Source organism: Marmota flaviventris, chromosome X, assembly GCF_047511675.1.
Source record: "Marmota flaviventris isolate mMarFla1 chromosome X, mMarFla1.hap1, whole genome shotgun sequence".
In the NCBI taxonomy this organism is placed as follows: Eukaryota; Metazoa; Chordata; class Mammalia; order Rodentia; family Sciuridae; genus Marmota; species Marmota flaviventris.
The window spans coordinates 130,062,011-130,079,954 of record NC_092518.1 but is presented as its reverse complement, the minus strand read 5'-3'; the positions used below and the strand labels follow the sequence as shown (position 1 = coordinate 130,079,954).

The 17,944-nt window shown below is 44.6% G+C and overlaps 1 protein-coding gene across 2 annotated transcripts in view; it reads right to left on the bottom strand.

Moving 5' to 3' along the window:
- Positions 1–1,715: 1,715 nt before the first annotated feature.
- The window catches only part of Tmem185a (transmembrane protein 185A), a 39,854-nt gene continuing 23,625 nt past the window's right edge, over positions 1,716–17,944 (bottom strand). For both annotated transcript variants that reach the window (XM_071606869.1, XM_071606870.1), the window contains exons 2-7: positions 16,777–16,953; positions 14,510–14,717; positions 8,949–9,032; positions 5,197–5,373; positions 4,503–4,626; positions 1,716–3,412 (exon numbers count right to left, since the gene is read on the bottom strand). In XM_071606869.1, coding sequence (XP_071462970.1) covers positions 3,168–3,412; positions 4,503–4,626; positions 5,197–5,373; positions 8,949–9,032; positions 14,510–14,717; positions 16,777–16,953 — 1,015 coding nt within the window. In that variant the 3' untranslated portion in view covers positions 1,716–3,167. The remainder of the gene's footprint in view (positions 3,413–4,502; positions 4,627–5,196; positions 5,374–8,948; positions 9,033–14,509; positions 14,718–16,776; positions 16,954–17,944) is intronic.

The window sequence follows — 17,944 nt, the reverse complement described above, 5'->3', positions numbered from 1 at the left end:
CGGCTTGTCCTTGGTTCGATTTGATCTTAACGCCACCCCAGGACATCAAAAGGGGTCTTGGGTTCCTTGGAGGTGACATCACAACCTGCCTGGCCAGTGTTCTCATAAACAGCCCAAGCAGACCACCAGCCATGGACACTCTGGTCCACACAAAGGCATCTCCACAGGAAAGATCTCAGCAGTGCCCATTAGTGTTCAAGGTAACCTGCCAAACCTTAAGGATGAGCCATGGACAGCCCCCATTTCCTCCAGCTCCTTTGGCCAACAGGGTCCAGGAAGCACTAACAAGGTGGGGTGCTCCTTCCCAACCTACTGGCCACACACACGTTCCTCGAGAGAATCGATGTTCCTGATGCACAGCCAATTCTAGGATGTCTCCCATGTTTCCAGCTGCGGCCCCGCCATCCTTTGACACTCCCAGCCACAGGGGCCAGTGACATCCTCCACAGAGACCCTGTTAACATAGTCACGTAACATGTTGGTCGGGAGGAGACAAATGGCAGGCAGGTCGCCACTTGAGCACACGGATGACCTGTTAATGTCACAGCCCACAGAGGTGTAGGTGTCCTGCTCCCTGCCTCTCCTCAGTCTGTACCCGTGCCCCACCACACAGACCGTGTGGGTCTTTGCAGTCATGGTGGGCCAGGTCATCTGCCATTTCGCTTGACATACAGGTCTTATTAACCCTGACCAAGAAACACATCCATATGGACAAGTGTTGGTTTATGCCCAGCATTAGATCTCTGCAGTCATTCTTGTGCAGTGTAGCACCGGACGGTCCAGAGGGAAACGTCCCATCTGAAGCTACCTCCAAATCACATTGGCCACACATGCAAGGCCACCTCCCACAGACTGTCCCCACTCCACTGTGGGCATGGCACTCCATGGTCTTCCAGGCATTTCCAGGAACCAATAAGTTCTCCACACCTGGGACCTCTGGACGCCAGGGCCTGAGGTTCAGGGCACAGTGGGCAAGGGTCTGGGATGTGCAAGCAGACAGCCCGTGTCACCATCTTTACCCAGGATTTCCTACCTGTGTGCTTGGACACATTAACTGACCTCTCCTGGCCTCCATTTCCTCACAGGGAGAAGAGTTCGGGCATCTGCCTCCCAGGGTCGGGGATTCAAGGGGCACACAGGAGCAGCACGGCACCTGGCAGTTGAGTCACAGCCTCCGACGTTAATTAATAAGGCATTCCTCTGCACAGCGAGTCTGAAATCCAATGTGCTCAAGAAGGAAGGATTCGTGTGGGCCCTGTGCTGCCTGTGGGAAAGCCTTCAACCAGCAGCAACTGTGGCTTTCCTTTTCTGAAAGGCCACCCGAGTTAAGTTGCCACTGAACTGGAGGGGCAGCTCGGGCGAGAGAGAAACACAGAGCATCTGGGAGGTAAGCAACTCTCTGCTACCCACACGATCAAAGTGAGTACCCCAGGGCCACTACAAAGGCAATTCCACGTGTACAGTGCCTGCCAGCCAGCCCAGGGACACTGAGCAAAACCTCCTGAGATCCTACAACGGCAGTGTGGCATCACCGAGACAACCACAGAATCTTGACCACTCCCTCTTTCCCTCTGCACACCCCTGGCACTGTCCCTCATGGAGAGACTCCTTATAAAGGACATTCCCACACCCCTGCCAGTCTCGGCTGCCTTTGCCACTGGCTAAGCACCATTCCCGTTCCCCGGCTGTCTACAAAACAAGGTGTACTCGGTGAGTATGTAAAACAAGGAACTGGTTTATTGAACAACTACAGGGAGCAAAAATAGTGGACATAACTACATTTTTTACACACCAAGCAGGAAAGGTACACCATTCCCCCCTTTCCTCTGAAACATAGCAGACTGGCAACAGGCCAGCGCCAGCGGCAGAGTCAGGGACGTGATGGACTTCCATTAGGCCTGCTTGAGGCCATTTAGCAGTTGCCCACATGAAAACCTGCACTTGCCTCTTGAGCGGGCTCGTCAATGGTCCTCTCCACCCACCTGCACGAAGGACCTATTTGATTCTCGGCAGAAGGCTACTCCACTGGCAGGACTGGACGTTACTCCACTGGCAGGACTGGACGTGTTCTGGGCTGTCACAGCAGAGGAGAGAGAAACTGTGCTCACAGGTGACAGCACTGGCCAGGTGTAAAGTGCTCTCCTTGCCGGCAGGCAGAATGCTACAGACCCCAACCCCCATGGGAATCTGTGAATGTGTCTGCTCCTGGCCACCTGCCCTCGTGTCCTGGCCCCGAGCACTGCTTTCTAGGTTATTCCCAGCCTGATTTCCCCAACGTGAGGAAACACACAGGTCATTTCCTGCTTGCTGTGGCTCTGCTGGCAGGAGCAGGGCTATGCACGTGACAGAATTCCAGGTGTAAGTGGTGATGTCCTGTGAAGGCCCGGCACAACTCTGAGGTGGGGCAGGGCTGGCACCGACTCCAACTTCTGCAGCAGAACACGTCCGTCTCGGGCACAAGCTTGTAAAAAAATACTTTTAACAGAGTACGCTGTACAGAACTAGGATTTGACACTGTACATTACAATGCTAAAATATCCGTATAAATACTATACAGGCATGGAGTCACTCCACTGGGAAGGGCTCACGGAGGAGGCCGTGGAAACCACTGTCAGCACGCCCAAAGGGAAAGCCCTCCACTGCAGGGACAGGGCTAAGCATGGCGGCGGGGCTGTGCGGAAACACCAGGTACACTCAGACCCAGTTACAGTCCCCACTGCCGACCTGCAGCCAGGACAGCTCGGAGCTGTCCAGGGAGGCGGCCCTGTAGGAAACCACTTCCACCAACACTTGCCACAGGAATTTCAGCCCCGTGAAGCTGTCCTGTAGACAGAATCTCCCCCTGCAGGTCTCAGGAGCAGCCATTCCCAGGTGGTACCATGGGCAAGAGAAGGTGCCTTAGACACCCGCTCTCATGGAATTCGGTTCTTCTCTCTCCTTCACGGCCCCTGGCATCATATCCACAGACACCCCCAACCCTCCCCGCCACCTCTGTATCCCGACGTGGTGAGCAGCTGATTGGCACTGAATGCAAACGAGGCATGAGATGGACATCCCTAGAGGCCCAGCTCCACTCGGGGTCTCGGGGAAGGAGGGTGAAGGAGAGGCAGAGGGAGGGAGAGAGCGTGCGTCCCAGTCCACTCATGCTCTGGCCCTGCCGGTGTCCTTTAGTCTGGCATTTCGATATTTAACTTGGGAGGGGGCAGGACGTATTTTCCAGGGCTCTGTGTAATAACCACCCTGGCCTTCTTGCGAAACATAGGGGCGATTTTAGGAGGCTCTGGAGCTGGGATTTCATCAGTTTCTTCGTTGTCTTCATGGTGGAGATCATAGGAAATGTTTCCATACTCTCTCAAAAATGGGAAGACTTCAAGCAGAAACTGGCAGAAATCTTTGCGAATACCAAACCACCCTGAAAAAGAAGGATTTTCCTTTTCAAATGCTAGTCTCCGTGGATTTCCTTCTTGTTCTCTTTACTCAACAGGAAGCTTTACTCTCACTATGTAATGCTTCCCAAGCTTCCTCGGAGATGATGGCCGACCAGGCTCTGCAGGGCCAGTGGAGGAAGAATTAATCCCTCCAGCTCCAAGGTTCTCAAAGTGAGGATCCAAATTCTCGGCAAGGACATTCCTGGGGTGCTCTTAGGATGTGATTCTGCAGCTCAGGGGTTAGCCTTCCTGATTCAGAAGCGTTGGGGTGGGCTGGGCTAGGGTTGGGCCAGGAACACCACTTGAGCTGGCCCCCCAGGGATTCGGTTGGGCACTAGAGCACATGAACTACCGCTCATGGGCCCTCCTCAAAGTCACTTCCCTGAGGTCAGCTCTCCCTCTCTGCGTCTCAGGAGACTTGGCTCAGTGCTGGCTCTCCCAGGACAAGAGCAGCAAGCATGGCTTGGGCTGCTCTTGGCAGTGCCCCGAGCTTCCGCAAGGGCAGTGCTCTGGGGTCCATGCACTGGTGCTCACTGCCTTGTGAGGAAGGACCCTCTGCAAACATGATTTTGAATCCATATGTCAGCATGCAGGAAGAGATGCAGAGTGTTCTGGCCACGTACAACTGACCAGAATCTGTGATGTCCAGACTGACACTGGGGAAGGGAGGCACAAAAAGAGACCTGGGAGGATTCCCCAGGTTCTCTGGGCAGACGAGGACTTTTCATCTAGCCTCACGAGACCTGGGTTGCAGAGGAGGGCACAGGAGCTCGGAGAGCCAGCCTGCCTTATATGGTCCTGCCTGTAATCAAGGCATGCACGGCCTGGAGGAGAGCTGGGGTGCAGGCCAGTACAAAGCAAGGGTGACAGCTGCCCTTGCCTTGGGAGGTGCCTGACCTTCTTCAGCCCTAGAGTCCCCATGGCTATTCCTAAATCAGAGCCCTCTGACTCATCCTTCCATAGAGCAGAGCCCCTCCCCCTTCTCTCTCTCTCTCTCTCTCTCACACACACACACACACACACACACACACACACACATCCCTCCCCAGTGCTTCTCAGGCACAGAGTACGTACAGTGGTTTCCGCCCTTCTGTCCGAATGTGGTTGCCATCAGTGTGATCAACGACAGCCACAGGGGCACAAATATTGGAATGCAAGAGAAAGCATTGTGGCCGTCCAGTTTATGAACCAGCAAGATCTAGAGAAGAGACACAGTCAGGGTCCTGTCAATGTGTCACTTGGAAAGGAACAAAGTCTGAAGCTGCCCCACTACACACCTCCTCCCTTATTAGGTCTCGGAAGAGGGAGAGTCACATGGCAAGGGCAGAAAAGCATGCTTCCTGTGGGGAGCAACCAGGTGCCCGCCCGCTGGCCTGCTTGTTCAGGACCAAGCAAAAGTCCATCCACTTGGAAAACTGTCACCACCAGGGGTTTCATGGGAAACATTCCTGGTGTTGGTTGTAAGAAGCCAACTGTGTCCACTGTAGAATTCTCTACAGGACTCCAATACATAGTGATGACTTCAAACTCTCCCTTCCTAGAAGCAGAAGGTGCACGCCTCCAGATGCATGGTGGCTGGAGAGGTGCACTGCTCTCCGCCCCGTGCCTAGGAGAAAGAGAGGACTTGGCCATGTCCCTGCCCTTCTCTGCAGACCTCCACGGGGCACACCACCATGTCAAGGGCTGGCGGGCTGCCTTTCCAGGTAGGCAGGATGTCGTCATGGGGGAGGGTGGGCTTGCGGGCTGGACAGATTTCCCAGGTGCTTACCTCGAAAGTAAGGAGAGGCACGACGATGGTCATCCAGCTCAGTGCCATGGTGATGTGCGTCCTGCGCTGTTCTGCAATCACATCCATGGAGCGCAGGAACAAGACCGACCACACGATGTAATAGAGGACCACGAGGCACAGAAAGGACATGAGGATCCACAGGGGGACACACACCACCTGCGGGGAGAAGCAGACAGGAGATGTCTTTAGAGCTTCTGCCCAACCTCCAGTGGGTGCCACTGTCATCACCCTGCTGGTCTCCCAGTTAAGACAGTGCAAGCCTGACTGAGGACAGTCCCATTGCCCAGCACTGCTGTGAGGGCAGCATGGGAAAGAAACCTGCAGCATGTTCACCACGGGGCCTGCTGCAGGAAACGCTATGTCCCAGGCGCCTCTTCTTTGGGGAAAGGTGTTGCTTCTGGGCCTTGGCCTCTGGGTTCCTAGAGTCTTCACTCAGAGTCCCCACTCCCTCACTCAGGACTCCTGTGCTCAGTGTCCCAGTCCCCGCTTCCCACTCACCCCCACTTCCCCTCTCTCACACATGCAGTCTGGCCCCGCCTGCCTCTGCTGGCATCGCAGGTACTGCAGGGACCAGGGCTGCCTGGGCCCCTGTGCGCACACCTCACACACGCTCACCACACCAAATATCTACAACCTGCTGGAAGAACTTGAGGACACTTTTGGGACCACGTCCTCCAGCACCTTTAGCCGCCCAGGCTTCTAGAGATCCTATACCCCCTCCAAGTTAGTGACCTTGGCAGATTCACGCTGGCTGCATCGCGCTACTCCAACCTTGCCACCATGCCAGGCATGCTCTGTGTCTGTATGTATTGGTCCCAGCAGAATGACATTGCCTTACCCACACTTGAGCCCACAGGAGAAGCCCTGGGGGCATAGCCTGGCCAGCCTCCCTTGACATCTCCCCACCCTCCTACCCTGACCCCTCAGGCTACTCTTCCCTTGTTCCTTTCTTTCCTTAGGGATCATACAATAGAGCTGATTGGTTTGGGGCATAGACTTAAAAGAGTTCTAACAACTGCACATATGTATAGCTGTAGGTAGCACATATAATAGTACTGTTACCCTATAAAACTTCCTTATGCTGCTCCTTCATTGTTACTTTATCACCCCATCAGAACCCTAATCTGTTAGTGATCTGTTTTTCTAAATGAGAATGTTGTATGATGGGATTATATACCAAGTACTTGAGACTAGCTTCTCCCAATCAGCATAATGTCTTTGGAATTCATTTAAACTCTTCATATAGCCACAGGTTGTTCCCTTTCATTGTTAATGACATTCCACTATATGGATGACCAGTTTATCACACTACTTGCTGAAGTTAGTTTCTAACTCCTTGTATCACCATCAGCGCCACTATAAGGCTTTATATCTGTGTTTTTGTGTGGCTTTATATTTGTAGTGCTAGATCACATGGTAAGTACATGTTTAACTATATAAAAATTGCCAAACTACTTTTCAGAGTGCCTAAACAGTCTTGCTTTCCTGGCAGTAATGCAAGAATATGCCCCTTTCTTTGCAGTATCTCCAGCACTTGCTATTGCCAGATTTTTTTTTTTCATCACTGTGATTAACGTGTAGAAGGACCTCACCATGGTTTTGCGTAGTAATCATGTATATATCTTCTTTGTAAATTATCTGTTCAATTCACAATTTTGTCAATTTTTAAATCAGGTGTTTGTTTTCTCATTGTTGAGGGTTTTTTTTTTTTTTTTAGTAATCTTCCTATGTTTTGAATGCAAGAAAAAGTTTTGATAGTTAAAAAATGTGTCTCCCAGTCTGTGACTTGTCTTTTATTTCATTTTAATTTTAGGAATTCTGAGTTTCTCTTTCTTTGTTTTGTGAACCACATTATTGGCGTCATTTCTTTTATTTTTTTTTAATTGTTGATAGACCTTTATTTTATTTATTTATTTATATGTGGTGCTGAGAATCAAATCCAGTGTCTCACACATACCAGGCAAGTGCACTACTGCTGAGCCATAGCCCCAGCCCTATCAGCACCATTTCTACAAACTTTCCACCTAATTGTAGGCCCTAAAATTTTTGTCCTATCTTTTCTTCTAATAGTTCTAGAGGTGTACATTTTAATTTTAGATCTATGATTTTTAATTGATAGATGATTTTTTCCTCTTCTTGATTAGCTTGAAGTTCTTGATTGTAAGTTCTGCTAAAAACTATATGTAGTTTGTCTTTCTCATTCTAAAGCACAACTGTGATTACTTATTTATTGGATTTCCTTTCATGGGTGGCATGACAGGGATCTTAATAGCCTCATTTGCTTTCACTTGGGAGATATGTAATCCGACTGCTTCATGCACTAGAAGCTATACAGGATTGAGGGTTTAAAATCCCTGTGTTCACTTGTGCAAATATATTCAAAATTCCAAATCTATTTTTTTCCTGATTGTACCTTATACTAAGAGCTTTGTCTTGGCTGGAAGCAGTTTTCAATCAAATTACCATTTTCTAGATATATCACCCTGAAGATGTAGGATGGATGCCTAAGCAACATTTTTCATTACGTTTTATCAAAGACTTTGGGTGAAAGAGGTAAATCTCATATTTCCTTATACTTTGGAGTCCATGCTCCCTTATTTTCTTCCATGTACTGAAATGAATACTTTTCTATTTTAACTATATGTTTTATTTGGTATTGTATGCAAAAGTGCACAATCAAGCAGCAGGGAAGCCATGGAATACTCCTGCCTTTGCTCCCAATCTTCTTTCTATGCACTCACTAGTTGAAACAACACTACATTCTCTAATTTGTGGCTTGCAATTTACCTGTGTATCCTTCCCTCCATCCACACATGCACACCTTCATTCACAGTCAATTTTAACCTGATACGCATTAAATGAAAACACAGTATAGAAGCTTGAGTTATGATCCCACCCCTAGCAAGAGTGTAAACTGGTACAGGTTTTTGACAAAGCAAGGTGGCAGCATAATATTTGTATTTAAGAATCTTAAAAATCTCCAACCCCATAGCCCAGTAATACTGTTTCTGGAGAAATTCCTAAGGAGAGAGTAAACATACCAACAAGAATTTTTATGCATCAAATTATATACTTCAGATTATGCAGGAGTATAAATGTTTATAGTATAGTAAGATAACTATGGTTAACAAAATAGATTGAATATTTCATGTTGCTAGTAGAGGAATCTGACAGTTCCCAACACAAAGAAATGATAACTGTCTAAGGTAACAGATATGCCAAATACACTGATCTGATCATTACCCATTGTAAACACTATTGGAATGTCACACTGCACCCCTAAATATGCATATTATATGTCAACTAAAACTTTTAAAAACTTAAATACATATATGTGAATATATATATGATATATATATGTGTGTGTATATATATATATTTACACACACATATATGTAAATGTAAATGTATATTGCCAATGCAGCATATTTTAAAACTGCAAACACTGGCAACAACAGAATTATTTATAAATGATAGCCTGATAGATATAACTGAAGAATGAATCAACTGAATTTATATAAAAAATCAGGATATAAAACTTTACATGCAGTATAATTTTTATATAAAACAAGGGAATATAAAATACTAATCATATTATCTCCTAGTGACAGTATTATAGGTGATTATTAGTTTATTACCTATACTTGTCTGTCTTCTCCAAGTTTCCTACAATGAACATGAATTACTTTTATAATGAAAGCATTTATTTAAGGATTTAAAAAGTTACATACAAGCCAGGGCCAGTGGATGATCTTGTCCAGTCTTAAGGCAATGAATATAAACTGGAGAATGTTGACAGAACACAGGATTTCTAACTACAAATGAAGAGAAGAATCAGTTAAACTATAAGTTGCATTCAATACTACAGTTATTTGGTTAACACACTAAAAGGCAATGCAAACTGTAATACAGTAAAACTATATCGCATTACATTGGAAACTCCTGATTTTCCACACGAGAAGAGCACAGCAATGCTATACCAAAGAGAAATGTGCTCCTACCTCATCCCTCTGCTTAGTGCTTGCCCTGGCCTTTTTGTGAGTAAAGGCCTGATCATTGCTGGCTCAATGATGATCTTGTTTCTAGGTACAGTGAGAAAGAAAGGCAATCCACAGTGGACTCCCCATGCTTCCTTCCTGTCCCTATCTACAATCATCTCTATTTATAACCACCCTTGTAGTTCGTTTTTCTTATATCCAGGACTCAACCCTACATCCCATACCTTCCTTTTCAGCTCCTTGAAGACCCTGTCATATCAAGCCATTAATTATAGATTTTTTACTGCATCATTTATCTTAACTATGTCTTTGATGCTTTCCAGCAAGAAACAAGTTAAACATTTCCCATTAAAAGCAAAAGCAACCCCAACTCCAAATAATCCCACCCCCCATGATTCAGTAACCCTCTCAGCCTTACTTCCTTTTTCTACTAGAGCCCAGCTTTGTGAGAAAGAAATGGTTATATGAGCCCCTACTGCCTTACTACCATCCTAATCCCCCCACCATGTGATCTGGCCTCTGCCTACATCACCACCCAATCAGGAAACTGCCTTCATCAATGTCACCAATACCAGGAGGCAGCAGAACACTTACACTCACATCCTCCTAAATGTCTCTTCACATATGCTATGGCTGACTATTCCTTTCTTTTTGTACCTCTCCTTCAGAACTTCAAGGATTCCACTACATAGTCTTGGCAACCTCTAAGTGCTCTGACACTTCTTTCTTCTTAGGTTCTTTCTGATGCTACTCAGAACCTAAAACTCAGCCTTTTCATTCACTCCATTCTGGGTATTGAGAAGTTTCAGTCACTCCCCAGCTTGTATTACGGCCTAGTGGTCGGTTCTCCAGGCTAGCCTTCCTGCTGTGCATCAGACCCAGCTGCAACAGATGCCACTAGGAACTAGGCTTTCCTAGGGGCATTATGAATGAAGCTGATCCCCAACTGAGCTTGTTACCTCCAGCACTTTAAACCCTGTCCTTCTCCTTTCTTTAACTGTAAGTCACCATAGCATCCTGATTCACCAAATCACAAACCTGGGAAGTGCCCTCTGTTTTTTTCCCCACACTCATATTCAGTCACCAGCACCTGTCCATTCTCCTATCTAAACTTCTCTTGAGCCTGCCCCCCACTCTTTATCCTGATCAGGACTACCTCACTAGGCCTCCAATGTCATCATCCCCGCAATACTTTCACAGCTCTAGCTGGATGACCCTCTGTTCAAATGGCCTCTGGGGTGCTCTTCTTTTTGGAGAAAGTCCTTGTCTTTGTCTATAGAACAAAAATCTGTGACCTGGCCCAGAGATTCCCCAAAGTTCTCAGTCCATAGGACATTTGGTGACTTTGTAATTCTTTCACAGATCTCTTGGCCAAAAGAAATAACTAATAGTTCCACTGAATTAGGAAATTAGGTATAAATTTAGTATTTCCATACTAATCACTTTGAAAAATAAATAAATCACCTAAGTCAAAAGAAAAATATAATTATATTATTTTTAAAAAGCACACAAAACATATTCCTACTGAGATTTTGTGCCTGCTAGGTGGTGCACAATTTCCCAAATCTTGGAATTAGATATGGCACTTCCATTTTCATTACCCATTCTTCTGCTGCATTTTCCCATTAGTGCTAGCTTCTAATCATAGCAACTTCCAAAAACTCAGCTCTTTAAAGATACAGTATTCAAAAGGAATGGGTGTGAACTAATAATACAAATAAAACTGAGCTAGTGGTTTGTGTGGTATCCCAACAGATGTCAAGGATCAGTGTTTCCTTCAAAGTGTCCATTATCCTTGGTGCCCCTTGAGTACGCTAAGGTGCCTGGAGCATGCCTTGAGTGATGAGGGTGTAGCTTGTTTAGCCCCACACCTGTGTGCAGGTTTCCTTTCCCCCAGAAGTGTGGACTTCCATCTTTATGCTCTAGTCACATATGAGCTACTCTGGAGTCCAAGAGGGAGGAAATCTTAAGCTGATGCAGAAAAGTGAGTTCTGAAATAGGAATTTAGGTGGCAATAGCTTCCTGAGGGTTAGCAAAAGCAGGCATGTCAAGAAGATCATTCCAATTAAGTAAAAATAGTGAGGAGAAAGAGAAATGTTAAGAAACAGCAATTCATAAGGAGTAGGGAGAGGAAGAACTCAGCAAAGGAATTCAAGCCAGAGGCAGCCAGAGGGACCAAGGATCAGAAGCCAGGGAAATGCCAGTCAAGAAACACTCTGCAGTGTTGGAAGCCCAGGACGAAAAAGACGAGGACTACCCGATGCCCACTGGAACTTGGCCTTGGGCACTCATGCCAGTTCCCTGAAAACAGGGCTGAGCAGAGATCAGGAGAAAGTAACAGAGCACTAAGGATAGAATAGCAGATTTCAAGAAGCTCGCCTGTGAACAGGAAGGAGAAAGCATGAGAGTGGAACCCAGGCCTCAGAGGGGCTTGCCCTAGCTGCTTTCTTTTCTTTTTCAGATGACAGAGAGTGGTGTAAGTTTGGCTAAGATCCAGAGTACTGAACGGATATGTCCACAAAGAGGGAAGGAAGAAAACAGACTGGTCTTTCAGATGGGCAGAGTGTTTGTGAATGGCCCTGGAATACGATACACATACAGATATTACCAGGCTGCACAGATACCATGAGGGTCTGTTCAATGCTGCTCAACTTCACTTTAATTACTGCATTCCAAGAAGCCACATTATAAATTTGTTTTCTAATTGTACCCCTCATGAAATTTTAATACCAGTTATTTGGTAGGTAATGTACTGCATGCATGCCTGCACTTTATTCATAGAAAGAGTAAGTGTTGGGAGTGACAAATTATTGCTTTGAACTCCATAGCCTTGGACAGCTTGACTGCAGCATCTTGGAATCTTCCCATGCAAAGGTGTAGAAAGATACACCCATTTGCAAGTGCAGGTGTTAATGGGTGTTAATGGGGCTCATTCAGGGCATGGAATTCATGAGTTCATGGCCTTGAATTTATATGCCTGCTAGCCTTGGGTAAAAGAGATACCAGTGCAGCCTAAATAGCCTTGAGGCACCAGCTGCCTGGAGGAGGAAGAATTACTGTGCAAGTGATAAGGCCCCAACCAGGCCAACTTCCCACAGCCTCTTACTTCTTGTTTACCTTGAAGAACCCCTTCTCACAATAAGTTCCTTTGGTGTGTTTCACTACAAACAAAGCATTTGTGGGCTTTTCCCATTTATTAAGATCAGACCCATCAGGTCTTTTCCACCCACCAAGCTCTTACTTTAAAAAATATTTTCTGTGTCTTTTGCATTATTTCTTAATACTCTTCTTCAGACACTTATTTCCAGGAGGCCCACACCATCAAGGGTTACTTATTCCCTCCCAAGAAGGCCATGGGTGAGAAGTAAGACCTTCCCCACCTTTATCCCAAAACCAATCTTTACCCTTTGGGGGCCTGAGTGCTATGGCTCTGTTAATGCATGGTCTGGCTCAAGATGGTGACTTAGTCTATGAGTCAGGTGACTTTCTTTAGCAGTCCCCAGCAATCAGCTAGAGAGAAGCAGTGCAGAAGAGAAGTAGCTGACTTGTCAAACGATTAGGGAACTGCAGGGGTGGTAAGGGTAGGCTGAGAGAAGTACCTACTTTCATAGTCCACATCTACCCATCAGCCACATCCAATGCTAAGATTTCTGCCAGTTCTAGAGGGGAAGATCACCCCTTTCAAGGCCAAGCCCTTCCTGGTTTTCTTAATTCTGTTCCCTCTGGATCTCACAGTGCCTTGTTCCATCAGCACCTCTCTCTCTCTCTCGGCAATTTCCTCTCAAACCTACACCTGGGGTAAAAGTACACCTAAAGCTAAGGCTTACCCTACAGCTCCTATGTTCCCTTCCAAACCAATATCAGTCTCCTTCCTATAATTCTCTTCCACAAGGCACCTAAAGTTTTTCTCCCTTACTCACAGGGTTATGATCCAAGACTCCCAGAGGATGCCTGAGACCACAGATAGTGCCAAAATGACATACTCTGTTTTTTTCCCCAATATATACATACCTATGATAAAGTTTACTCTATATATTAGGCATAGCAAAAGATTAATAAAAAACTAATAATAGAACAATTCTAACAATATATTGTAATAAAAGTAATGAACTATATTATTAAAATGTTACTGTAGTCTATTAGATTTTTGGACATTGGCTAATCACAGGTAACTGAAATCAAGCAAAGTGAAACCGTGGATAAGGTGGCCTCTTGCACTGTCTCCAGTATCTCTTCAACACATTAGCTCACAGCTTTGGGCCCTCAGCTTATGTGTACAGGGCCTGGGCTTTGGAGTGTGATTTTTAGCTTTATGAATCAACTTGGCTGGGCTATAGTACTCAGTAATTTTATTTTTGGTACCAGGGACTGAATCTAGGGGTGCTTAACCCCTAAGCCACATCCCCAGGCATGTTTAATATTTTATTTAGAGATGGGTTTTGCTAAATTGCTTAGGGTCTCACTAAATTGCTAAGGCTGTTTTGAACTTGCAATCCTCCTGCCTCAGCCTCCTGAGCTGCTGGGATCATAGGCGTGTGCCACTGTGCCCCACTAGTATCCAGTTATTTAATCCAACTTTAAACTGGGTGTTGTTGTGAAGATATTGATTTCAAATATAGGTGATTGCACTTAGTAATGTGGGTGGGCCTCATCCAAACTGCTGAATGTTTTAAGTGCAACGCTGAGGTTTTCCAGAGAGAAATTCTGCCTCAGGACTGCAGTCTCATCTCCTATCAAGTCTCTAGACATTTCAGACTTGCCAATCCCACAATTGTGTATATGCCAGTTCCTTCAAATTTATCTTTTTTTGTTGTTGTTACTGGTGACTGAACCCGGGGGTGCTTTACCATGGAGCTAAATCCAATCCTTTTTCTTGACATTTTGAGACAGGATTTTGCTAAGTTGCTGAGAGTCTTACTAAGTTGCTAAAGTTGGCTTTGAACTTGTGATCCTCCTGCCTCAGCCTCCTGAGTCACTGGGATTACAGGTTTACACCACTAGATTCAGCTAAAATCTATTGTTTTACATCTATATCTATCTTATGAGTTCTCTATCTCTGTAGAGGCCTTGGTAATGCAAGTGGATTGGAAAACAGGAAGTTGGGAGAAGGCTAATGGCCTTGGCAGAGGACAGCTACACTTTGGTGTCAAGAAAGGCAACAATTATTTCCATTGTATTTTGTTGCCACATATGGCATGATCTAGAGTTAACAATCAATCTCTTCCTAACAAAGGGCAAGACACTGACATTCAAACGACTGTTTTGAAAACATTCTTAAATATATTAACTCTTACCTCTAGTGACCTATCATGTCGAAAGCCCCAGACACAAGCTGCAACAGACACTGGAGAAACAAAGAACAGTGGCATGAAGACCAGAAGCCAGAAATGGCTCCCTCTCTCGATCCTGTCACAGACCAGAACTTCAAACATCAACAGGAGCAAGTGGATGCCCACGGCAATCAGCATGGCTTTAAACTCCACACACGTTTCTCCTTCTGCTCTAAAAAGGGAGAGAAGAAGAAAAAGACAAAAGACCCTCAGTTCAGAATCTCCATTTATAAGCAAGCAATCCATGGTGAATACCAACTTACGCTGGCACTTTGAATTTTACTTATAAATTTGTCAAAAAGAAAATGAAAATCTGGTAGAAAGCTAAGTTAAACCTGATTATACTTTTGTTCATAACTTTAAATTCAACTACAAGAATTATTTCTAAGATTATTTATACTGATTGCTTCTACTGTTAAAAAATGACAAACATCTTTTCAGTCTATGATTTTCATTTGTCATTGAATTAAAAGCAATACTACAAAAATAAATCTAGCTTTATGAACAAGTGTGGTTTATTCTCAACAAGATATGGTAACTATTTGTTAGGTGCTACTTTAAAATACAAATTAAAAGTTTAAATGTCTTTTTATTTTCCTTTCTTTTCCATTAGGATGTATTAAAACCTGCAGATGAAAGATAAGGAACAAAATAGTTAAAATCGTTCTCAAACAAAATTAGTTCAATTAGTTAATTCAATTCAAGCACAAACTTAACATATTAACAGTTGAAAAATGGTAAAGCCACAAATCAAGACATGCTTTATAATGCATTTAAAAGACCTACAATAGTTAGTCAAAATATACACGAACATTCTGATATACATGTCTTGTCAGTGATAAACACACCTGAGATTAGAACACAGAGAAAACAAGGTCAATGTTTATTCCCTTAGGACCAACAGTGTTCCACCAGTTAATGTTAACACTGGAATGACCATATCTATACATTCCATATATTTAACCAAACACATAATTCTTTTCCTTGCTCAAAAAGTCTTAAAACAACAGATAAGAGGTTCGAATAGCTTCTAAATATCAATTGTTGAAACCTAAAATAATAGTTAACTTTTAATTATTTCAGGAATAAACATTAAATATCTAATACTATCTCATAAAAAGGAAAAGATGTGCAGCCATATAGGTAATCAATCTTTTTTGAAAGATATAAGGACTTTAAAATAGCTACACATCAATAGCCCTGACTTGCCAAGGCTCTTTGTGTAGCTATTTTAAAGCTCCTAGATAGGGGCTGGGGATGTGGCTCAAGCGGTAGCACGCTTGCCTGGCATGCGTGCGGCCCGGGTTCGATCCTCAGCACCACATACAAACAGAGATGTTTGTTTGTCCGCCGAAAACTAAAAAAAATAAATATTAAAGCTCCTAGATACAGATAATACTTACACCATCTAAATCTTCTTGTTATAGTCCATAACCAATAATTTTAAAAGTTGAAGGGGCCCCAATTTCTATACTCTTCAACCAGGAGTAGCAGCCTGTACCTCCTTCTCCCCTCCCTACTTGCCTACTAGGCATTGCTTCACTTCCCAAATACCCCCCACACCCCATTACACCCTTTTTTTCTTTAAGAAGTTCCAGTCTCTGTGAAAGAGAAGAAAAATACTCTCACAGAGCTCAGTAACACTGGCTGTACCCGGCTCTAGTGACCCCCAAAACTCTGTCTTCCTTCTCAACATGACTCTCAACTTTTCTCATTCCCCCGGCTCCCATCTAAAGGACTTATAGTCTTCCCACCAAACCACCTTCCAGAAGTCATTAACAGTCCTAAAACCCCAGTGCTAGGAGAGTAGGACAAGGGGAGCTATAGCTCCAAAAGTTATCTGGAGAAAGTCAAATCCCTGATAATCAAGGCTAGAACTATGTTTAGTCACCTGTGGCATAAAAATTCTGTAGTTTGGTTTCCTTTTGGATTATTTAGGCACTTGTGGGCTGGCTTGGCACTTAGCCAATCAAACTAGCATTGCTTTTTTAAGAAAATAAATACCAAACACCCAATTTAAAAAATACACTAAAGGGTTCTCAGTTTGCCTGTACTATAGTTCTTATAAAACCCAAAACAGGTAGAAAAGGAATGGTTCTCATTTTATCAAAAGTGAGGAAAACAGAACAATAATTTTTTTAAATGTTAATTATTTCACAATATGAAAAAAAGTGAGGAAAAGCAAGATATCCTTAGGACAGAGACCAATGGGTTTTATAAAGCACTATTACCGATACTGAGGATTTCGTGCCCAGACTCCAGTTCCAACTGAGGCTCCAACAATGACCATCAACTTCCACAGCCATATTGGAGCAAAGACAGCCCAGTAACTCCACTGAATGATGCCATCCAGGCGAAGGGCCAGCAGCACAGAGAAGAGCAGCAGACAGGCATAGATGAGGAATTTACTAGGAGAAAAGTAAAATGATTAAAGGGGATTCACCTTCACAAATGAGATGGAGTAATAGCAATATATTTCAGTACATAATATGTCATTAATTCAACAATCATTTATTGAAAAGTTTTAGATAGCAGATATATTTTATTGGGGATAAGAGAAACATAAAGAAGACTAAAGTAAGTTCCCTGTCTTCTAGGGCTTCCTGGTAGGAGGAAGTCCACAAGAAACACATAATTAAAACACAGAATGACCTTTGCTGAACTGGTGCCACAGGCAGGGTGTTACAACAGCTGGGAAGAGGAAATACAAGTTCTGTCTGAAGCTCTGAGAAGCAGAGAAGTGTTGGCTATGGAGCTGTTTCCAGAGGATACTTGAATACTTCTATGAAGAAAGGAAGTAAGTCGAGGAAGCATTCTAGGCAGAAGAACTATTTATACCAAGGCACAGAGACTGTAAAAGGTTGACATGTTCAGAATATGGCCAAGTTCTATCACCATTTTTTTAAGAGAGAAGAAGAAGGAGGAGGAGGAGGAGGAGGAGGAGGGAGGAGGAGGGGGGGGGAGGAGGAGGAGGAGGGGGAGGAGGAGGGAGGAGGAGGGGGGGAGGAGGAGGGAGGAGGAGGGGGGGAGGAGGAGGAGGAGGAGGGAGAGAGAATTTTTTTAAATATTTATTTTTCAGTTTCTGGTGGACACAACATCTTTATTTTTATGTGGTGCTGAGGATCAAACGCAGTGCCCAGCTCATGCCAGGCGAGCGCGTTACCACTTGAGCCACATCCCCAGCCCACTATTTTTTTTTAGTGTACTTGTAAAAAGACAACCATCTGCTATGTTCATATGGCACAGACATTTTTGGCAATTGTATTATACTTCCCAGGGCTGAGTAAACACACACACACACACATACACACACACACAGAGAGAGAGAGAGAGAGAGAGAGAGAGAGAGAGAGAGTCACTCACATCTCACATAAAAAGGAATTGCTATAAAGGAGGTCC